The following is a 9,170-nucleotide window of genomic DNA, read 5'->3' as shown; positions in this document are numbered from 1 at the left end:
ACACCAGCCCCTTTATATAGCATTTATTATACAGACATCGCTTTTTAAAATAAAGCATAGAGCGTGTATTAATGAAACCATGTGAAACTCTTCCCGCTCCCCTTCTCCCCCCCCCCCCCCCCCCCGCCCTCTAGGGCAAAAGGTAATTTACAACTGGAAGAGAGAAAATGGAAAAGCAAAAGCCTTTTAAATTGTTTGTACCACCAAGATTAAGTAGCAGTCAGGTATCTGCAGTGAAACCTCAGACTTTGGGAGGAGATTCTAATTTCTTCAAGGTAAGCTTGCATATATGAATCTTAATTCTCCTGTTGTTAAACTTGAGGTCAGAAGGCAGGGTGTATTTTATTACTGGTGTTATTTTATAATTTCCCCCCCCCCCCAGCAAATGTGGCCTGATTTACCCAAGAATTTTTTTTTCTTTTTTCTTTTTTTTTTAATTTTTATTTATTTATGATAGTTACAGAGAGAGAGAGAGAGGCAGAGACACAGGCAGAGGGAGAAGCAGGCTCCATGCACCGGGAGCCCGACGTGGGATTCGATCCCGGGTCTCCAGGATCGCGCCCTGGGCCAAAGGCAGGCGCCAAACCGCTGCGCCACCCAGGGATCCCTACCCAAGAATTTTTAAACAGACTTATTTAAAATTTTAAGTCCAATTTACTTGACAGTGTTGTTAGTTTCAGGTGTACAGTATAGTGATTCAGCACTTCCATATATCACCCGGTGCTTACCATGTGAAGGGCCCTCCTTTTTATTTTTTTAATTTATTTTATTATTTTTTTATTCCTTTTTATTGACATTGGCAAATTAAAATAGAATAAATTAACAAGTATTTTTTCAAAAAAAATGTTTTGTACAAAAATACTGTCAAAATTTCCTAAAAAGCTTTCAATACAGTAGTATCTTTTCATGTACTGAACATAACTATTAGCACAGTGTCCAAAATGTTGAAGACAGAAACAAAATAAAAATCTGTGAAATGTTTGCCACTGACGACATTCCACACCCTATTATTGTCTGTACATATGGGGGAGGGGGGCAGCCAACTTGAAAGTGAACAGTATGACTTTTCCTGATCCAGAACGGTTTAAGGGCCCTCCTTTTTAAATTTTTCTAAAAAAATATTTATTCATGAGAGACACACAGAGAGAGGCAGGGACACCGGCAGAAGGAGAAGCAGGCTCCCTGCGGGAATCCTGATGCGGGACTCAATCCCAGGACCCTGGGATCAAGCTCTGAATTAAAGGCATATATGCTCTACTGCTGAGCCACCCAGGCCTCCTGATAAGCCCTAGTTAATCCTCATTACCTATTTCCCATCCTCCTCCCCTCTGGTAACCCATCAATTCTCCCTCCTTAAGTCTCTTTCTTGGGTTTGTCGCCCCCCCCCCACCATGATTGTTTATTTTGTTTCTTTTTTTGCTTTGTTTCTTAAATTCCACATGAATGAGAATATATAGTATCTTTTTCTGACTCATTTATTTCACTTAGGATAAAACACTCTAGCTCCATATATGTCAAATTTCAAATCACAAATGGCAAGATTTCATTTTTATTGTTGGCTGAGTAATACTCCACTGTGTATATATACTGCATCCCCTTTATCCATTCATCAGTTGGTAGACACTTGGGCTGCTTCTGTAGTTTGGCTTTGTATATGATGCTACCATAAACATACATCTTTTCAAATTAGTTTTTTCATATTCTTTGGGTAAATACCCAGTAGTGGAGTTGCTAGATCATAGGGTAGTTCTATTTTTTCATTAAAAAAATTTTTTTTTTGAAGAACCTCCGTACTCTTTTCCAGAGTGGCTGCACCAGTTTACATTCCACCAACAGTGCATGAGGGTTCCTTCTTCTCCTCATCTTTGTCAACACTTGTTGCTTCTTGTATTTTTCATTTTAGCTATTCAGATAGGTGTGAGATACCTCATTGTAGTTTTAATTGCATTTTCCTGATGAAATGATGTTGAGCATCTTTTCATGTGTCTGTTGGCCATCTGTATGTCTTCTTTGGAGAAATGTCTGCTCATGCCTTCCCATTTTTCAGTTGAATTGTTTATTTTTGGGGTGTTGAATTTTATAAATTCTTTATACATTTTGGATACTATCTCTTTATTGGATATCATTTGCAAGTATCTTCCACCCATTTTTCAATTGAATTATTTGTTTTTTGGGTACTAACCCTTTATTGGATATGCCATTTGGAAATATCTTCTCCCATTTTGTAGGTTGCTTTTTAGTTTTGTTGATTGTTTCCTTCACTGTGCAAAAGTTTTTTGTCTTGAGGAAGTCCCAATAGTTCATTTTTCCTTTTGTTTACCTTGACTCAGAAGACTTATCTAGATACATGTGGCTATGGCCAATGTCAGAGAAATTACTGCCTGTGTTGTCTTCTGGGATTTTCATTACCAAGAATTTTTTTTTTTTTTAAGATTTTATTTATTTATGAGAGACAGAGGGAGAGAGAGAGGCAGGGAGAGAGATAGAGGGAGAAGCAGGCTCCTTGCAGGGAGCCTGATACGAGACTCAATCCCTGGGCAGGGATCACACCCTGAGCCAAAGGCAGACACTCAACTGCTGAGCCACCCAGGTGTTCCTTACCCAGGAATTTGGATAGTATTGCTTTGAATGAATAAAGAGCACACTTAATGTTTGGAAGCATCTTCATTTAAAAAAATAATGACTGCTTTTGTAGAACTCTGGATACTTAATGAGTCCTGCTTATTTGAATCTTCCTTTGTCCTTAAATGATTTGAGGCAATTTGTAAGATACATACAATGAAGTAGCAAGATTACAAAAATATATTAAGAGAATATTAGGATCAAAGAAAAAATAAAATTTGGAAAATATGCCAACATACTGGTAAAAATTAGCGTCTAAGCTTAAAATTTGGTTTTGAGCTTCCTGGTTGTCAGGACAAAAAGAGAAATTCATTTGTACAGTAGAGTTCTTATCAGAGAGGAGGAATTAGGAACACCTAACACCTGGTGGCTCAGGGGTCGAGCATCTACCTTCGGCTCAGAGCATGATCCCAGGATATGTCCCACATCGGGTTCTCTGCAAGGAGACTGCATCTCCCTCTGCCTGTGTGTCTGCTTCTCTCTCTGTGTCTCTCATGAATAAATAAATAAATCTTAAAAAAAAAGAAAGGAGGAATTAATACAGCTTTTACTGCTAAATTATTTTATTTATTTATTTATTTATTTATTTATTTATTTCTTGCTAAATTATTTTAAAAATTTCTCTGTGGAACATCATATTGGAGATGGAATGAAGCAATGAATATTTCAGTTTATACACTGTAGAAAAATTCCTGTCTATATAGCTAGAGTATACTATCAAAATGCTATTCAGTGAAGACCACTCTAAATTTTATCAAGGGGAAGATCATATTGAAATTGAAGAAAACTATTAAGCTACTGATTAAAATTACTGTTATTTTCTTGAATACTTACAAAGCATGTATTTTTTGCTTTTTTACATATCAAAACCACTTGAAGTTTTAGATATTGCATATACATTAAAGGATTTGTAATTAAAGTCACTTCTTTAAGCAGATGTGTATTATTTATATAGTTATACATATTATACGAATAGTTATCAGAGTGGTTTGGAATAGTATGTTTAAGAACTTCTTTGTGTTTGTAGGGTGCCAACAAATGTATTGAAGATGATTTTAGTTTTCCATTTGCAATGACTAATCTCTCCAAAAATGGGGAAAACATTGATTCAGGTAAGAGCCTGGGAAAGCAATATATCACTGTATATGGACATATTTTTTACATACATGTTGCTAGATATTGACTATAATTATTGTTATTAGCCTTGATATTAAAGCTAGATTTAATACTTCATATAAAAATAAGATGCTGACATATTTAATACCAGTTGTTTTTTATCTTGCAGATCCTGCTTTACAAAAAGTTAAATTTTTGCCCATGCTTGAACAGGTAAGTTAAGTATAGGGTACATAGACATAATCTGTTTAGGTATTTAGTTGCTTGTTTGAAAGAAGGGAAAAAACTCTTTAGTTGTTGGTTTATGAGTTGTCAGTACTTAATTACTACTGTTTGGAAACTTTCATCAGAAATATTTTCTTACAGGAAACACTTATTCATTTTTTTAGGTTGATAATTCTGACAATTGTCATTACCAGGAAGGACTAAAAGATTCTGATTTTGAGGTCAGAAGATTTTCTATTTTTATTAAATTTCTTGTAATTGGAGTATCATTTCTTGTTAATTATATATATCTTTCTTTTTGAAGCTTCTAAGGGATTAGGATTTGGTTAATGTTTTAAGTTATATTGTTTAAAACTATTTTCTCCCCTTTGTTTTTCTTTAAAGTTGCTGAAATACTAGGCTTTTGTATTTTTCTGGGTTACACAAGCATGCATTCTTTAGTGGCAATTTAATTTTAAGCCATAAAGAGCAATAATAAAAGAGAGGATGTGGCTACAATATGTGAAAACTGCTATTTTACAAGCAATCCTTTAATTAATAGGTTATGAATATTGGGCTTGTTTGCTGTCTAAGGAATTTATAGAACATGCTGTGCTTTTTATTTTAGTTATAAAAATCATTTTTACTTATGACACATAGATGTCTTTAAAACAAAAATTCTGGGGTGCCTGGCTGGCTCAGTTGGTAGAGCATGGGATTCTTGAATTCAAGCCCCATTTTGGGCATGAAGTCTACTTAAGGAAAAAAAAAGAAATTCCATGGCTTTATAAAGTGCTATATGTTTGTTGCTGTGATTAAAATATCACAGAATTTAAAAATATGGAACTTATTCATATATTTTGATAACAAAGAGCCATCAGCAAGCAGACATCTGTGATTTTAAAAAATATAAACTGACTTTTACCTTATAATGTTGAAATGGATAATTCAGGAAATCTGAATAAAAGCTAAATAAAACCTTAGAATAAATGATAGCTAGATCTTGTGTTAACTATTATTTTTGTCATTATATTTTTTTGTTTGTTTTTATTTTTGTCATTATATTTTAAAATTCATGTCCTTTAGATAATCTTCAAACTGTATAACCAAAATGTTTTCAAGACCATTGTAAAAATTTATAGATATTGTGTAACTTATTTTAACTTTTAACCCACCAGATTCTCTCATTGACTAAAATATTTCCAATATCTGGCTTAGATTTATTTTGAAGGTATTGGATTTTTTCAATAGCGCATAACTTAGTCAAGTGACCAGTAACTTTAGTGAAGTAGCTAATGCTGCTAATAACTTAAAGAGTTAAATGTAGTTTTCAGGATGCTGTTAGGACATAAATTGAGGAGAGATTTGTTCTTCACTATTAAGATACTTTATTACTAGGATATTTTTAGCAGGCAGCTGTAGTTTGTGAATTGTTCAAAATTTTAGCATTACTACTCTTTGAAAACCCTTTTATTTTAATAGAATTCAGAGCCAATGAGCAGACTATATTCAAAACTGTATAAGGAAGCTGAAAAGATCAAGAAGTGGAAAGTGAGTGTAGAATCTGAATTGAAGCAGAAAGAAAATAAGTTGCAAGAAAACAGAAAGATAATTGAAGCACAACGGAAAGCCATTCAGGAACTACAGGTATAATAAGATTTGGAATAGAAAATATAGTGTAGTAGATTTTATCATAGTACTGTTTTAAAATAGAGTATTACAGTGATGTGGATTTTAAGGACAGTGCTTTTTTTGAAGTTTTGCTGATACTGCATTTCAACTTTAGGATGAGCATAGAAAAGTTGCCCAAAACTTAATGCAAATGTTTAGGGAAATAATAAATTACTTTAGATAAAGATTGATTCATAGATTTTAAAATGTTTATTAATTCCTGTTACTGATGATGACTTGTATATGTTTTTTATTAATTGGAATATGAGATTTATGGATAAAATTTTATATTTGGAACTCTTCAGCTTTGTGGCGGAGTAAAAGAAAAATGTTGAGAAAATACAATATTGGATTGGGACAAAGATAAAACATTAAAAATGTTTAGGGAAGATAATATTGCATTAAAATATTGTTGATACTTTTTTGGGGATGATTCAGCAAACTTGATTTTAGATTTGTGAAAGTGGGATCCATATTCTTATGGGAAATCCATAAGCTGTGACACACAAAAATTTGCAAAGAATTCTTACACATCTTAGTTGTTAGCAAAGAAATGCTGCTTAATGATTATACTCATGTTTATTTTGCTAAGCAAAATGTGATGAACTGTTCTTTTGTTTTGTAAATTAGTTTGAAAATGAAAAAGTAAGCTTGAAATTAGAAGAAGGAATTCAAGAAAATAAAGATTTAATAAAAGAGTAAGTAATTTAATGAATTTGTTTTTTCTAAATTTATTTATTCCATACTTATTAAAGTGATTTCCAGAAATTTATTTAACTTAATATTCTGTTATGTAATATTAACTTATACGTAGAATTCTACCTGGGAAGTGTGGAAGAAGGAAGACCTACTTATTTTATTTACATTCTTGTATTTGGCCAACAGTGGTCACTGACTAATAATTTCTTGCTTTTTAAAATGTCAGGCAGGAGAAACCATTATTTGTGTCAAAAGGTATCTGATAATCCTGTATCTACAACTGCCTATGTATATTGTCTACCTTTCTATTTGTTGCAGTATTTTAGGTGGAGCATTTGTAAAATCATGCTCAACTTAGTTACTAGCTAATTCTTACTCTTAAATTCCTGTTTTTGTCAGTGGCCTAATGATTCTTCCATTAATGTTAGCTTAAAATTCTAGTATCATCTTTAGCTTTTCCTTTCCTTTGTTTTAGGCAATAGCTAAGCCTTATTTTATACCCTTATCACCTCATTCAGATGATATCGTATAGAATTTAATAGAAAAATGTAACTTGTTTATTTCACCTACTAAGTAGATATTGAGTAGTTAGAATGTAATGTATGGGTCCACAAAGAGTACAGAATTTATATATTCCTATATGTTTAAGTTAAACATCATAGCTTTAGAAGACATACCACTTTGTCAGGGAAGTTGCTGATAAATTAAAAGAGCTCTTACAATAGATTTAGTCCAGTTGAAAAACAACCTATGGGGGTGCCTGGCTGGCTCAGTTGGAAGAGCCTGTGACTTTTGATCTTGGGGTGGTGAGTTTGAGCCCAATACTGGGGGTAGAGATTACTTAAATAAATTAAAAAAAGACAACCTGTGACTTTCCAGATAAAATTTAAATATTAAACCTTAATTTTTTCCCTGTCTAATTGAGGTTTGGTTATTAAGGAGAAAGGATAGAGAAGAGAAAGTTTCTGACATTGTGTGCTTATTGTATGTTTGATACTTATGGTCACTTTTGTATGGGTATGTGATTGAGTTTCTGTAGTATCTTACAAGACCTTTAAAGCCTGCTTTAGCCCTAATACCAGTCTTTGAAAACTTGTGAGTTTTCTTAAGATGGTTGTTGCCTCTGTTGATGAAAAGTTGAATTTTTGTGAATACTTTGAGTTTAGTTACATAGTATAGTGTAAGGTAGTGTAGTGTGATATAGTATAGAATTTATGCCATTTTTTTTTTTTTTGAGGTGAGAGGGAGTGTGTTTATTTTGGGTATGATTTCCTTCTATTTTAAATAATTGTTTCAGTTCTGTTTTTGCCTCAAATACTGAATTGTCAATTGTTGTCTGAAGGAACCTAACATTTAGCTAAGAGCTTTGTCAAAATATAGGTGAGAAACAAAGTTGCGCTTAAGGTAGAGTGACTTGATTGTCGGAAGACAGGTTTAATATACAGTTGCTCAGGACCAGCTCATTAACTGATCATAACTTTTTAAAAGAGATATAGATTTGAAAGAGACTTTGGATATTTCAAAACCATATGCCTGTCCTGTAATAAAAGTTGAGAGGGAATGGACACTTTGGTTTATTGATATTTTTGAGCAGGAAAAGTGTTTTGAGATAATTTATATAATTTTGAAGGCATTTTTTTTTGAATGGAGCAGGACCTTCTATATGATTTGATTTCCAACATTAGATGTAATAATAGTTTCAATTTTCAAATTTCACGAGTCAAACCTGAAGCATCCACAATTACGTATTTTCAGAAATAACCTTAAAAAGCAACATTTGATTTTTGTCAGACTCCTATCTGGGATTTGTTTAAATAATTTGATGAATTAAACCCATCAAGCCCTGTTACATGCATTTGATGGTGGTCATTGTCAGAGAAGGCTTTCTTTCTTTTTTTTTATATTTTATTTGTTTATTCATGAGACAGAGAGAGAAAGAGAGAGGCAGAGGAAGAAGCAAGCTCCATGCAGGGAGCCTGACATGGGACTCGATCCCGGGTCTCCAGGTTCATGCCCTGGGCCAAAGGAAGGCGCTAAACTGTTGAGCCACCCGGGGATCCTTCTAGAAAAGGCTTTCTAAAGATGAGAATGTCTGAAGGATGAATAGGAATTAGCCAGGAGGAGAATTAGAGGTTGCTACTCTGGCATTGCATGACATGCTAAGGAATTTTGATTTTTGTGTCAAAGCATAGGGATTGCAGAGGGTAGGTTAAAGGCTGAGTGATTATAGCTATGGCTCCCTTTAACAGGAACATTGTTATTTTAAAAATACGATTCAAAATCTTGTGTATCCACTTAAGATATCATATTGAAAAAGGATTTTGGTTCTAGAAAAAAAAAAAACTTTGAAAATTGCTGCAGATGGTCATTTGGAAGCTAGTGAAGAGTTTTAAGAATTTTAAAATTGAGACATTTCTAAGAACATAGCAGACTTAAAATAAATATTTTTTGATTGGATGGTTGCTTATATATGGAGTAAATGTCTGGCTTTATGCCAGGTTGTGCTGCTTCTGTGGTTTAGGGAACATACTGCTAAAGCACTTTTGTCCTCTCTCCCTCACCATAAATTAACAGGGGAAAAGGCTGAAGTTGTTTTACAAATTGTAATTGAAGAATTAGGTTCATGGTCACTTGTTTTTGATTTTTTACAAAACCAGTAACAAAAAAGTCCCTCTCTATTGTAATTGAAGAATTAGGTTCATGGTCACTTGTTTTTGGTTTTTTACAAAACCAGTAACAAAAAAGTCCCTCTCTACCAGTGGTTCTTAAATTTTAGCAAGCACCAGAATTAACTGCAGTGCTTGTTAAAACATACACTGTTGTCCTCTGCTCCCTTACCAGAATTTCTGGTTAAGTGG

The 9,170-nt window shown here is 33.4% G+C and overlaps 1 protein-coding gene across 6 annotated transcripts in view; it reads left to right on the top strand.

Moving 5' to 3' along the window:
- Positions 1-9,170, top strand: part of SYCP1 (synaptonemal complex protein 1) — a 143,773-nt gene that overhangs the window by 734 nt on the left and 133,869 nt on the right. For 5 of the 6 annotated variants that reach the window (XM_077842750.1, XM_077842749.1, XM_077842746.1 and 2 more), the window contains exons 2-7: positions 135-275; positions 3,650-3,734; positions 3,908-3,951; positions 4,128-4,184; positions 5,425-5,589; positions 6,244-6,311. In XM_077842750.1, the coding sequence (XP_077698876.1) occupies positions 168-275; positions 3,650-3,734; positions 3,908-3,951; positions 4,128-4,184; positions 5,425-5,589; positions 6,244-6,311 (527 nt within the window). In that variant the 5' untranslated portion in view covers positions 135-167. The remainder of the gene's footprint in view (positions 1-134; positions 276-3,649; positions 3,735-3,907; positions 3,952-4,127; positions 4,185-5,424; positions 5,590-6,243; positions 6,312-9,170) is intronic. The other variant, XM_077842748.1, reaches the window with a different exon arrangement.

Source organism: Canis aureus, chromosome 12 (genome assembly GCF_053574225.1).
Source record: "Canis aureus isolate CA01 chromosome 12, VMU_Caureus_v.1.0, whole genome shotgun sequence".
Lineage (NCBI taxonomy): Eukaryota > Metazoa > Chordata > Mammalia > Carnivora > Canidae > Canis > Canis aureus.
This window is presented reverse-complemented; position numbering and strand designations above follow the sequence as displayed.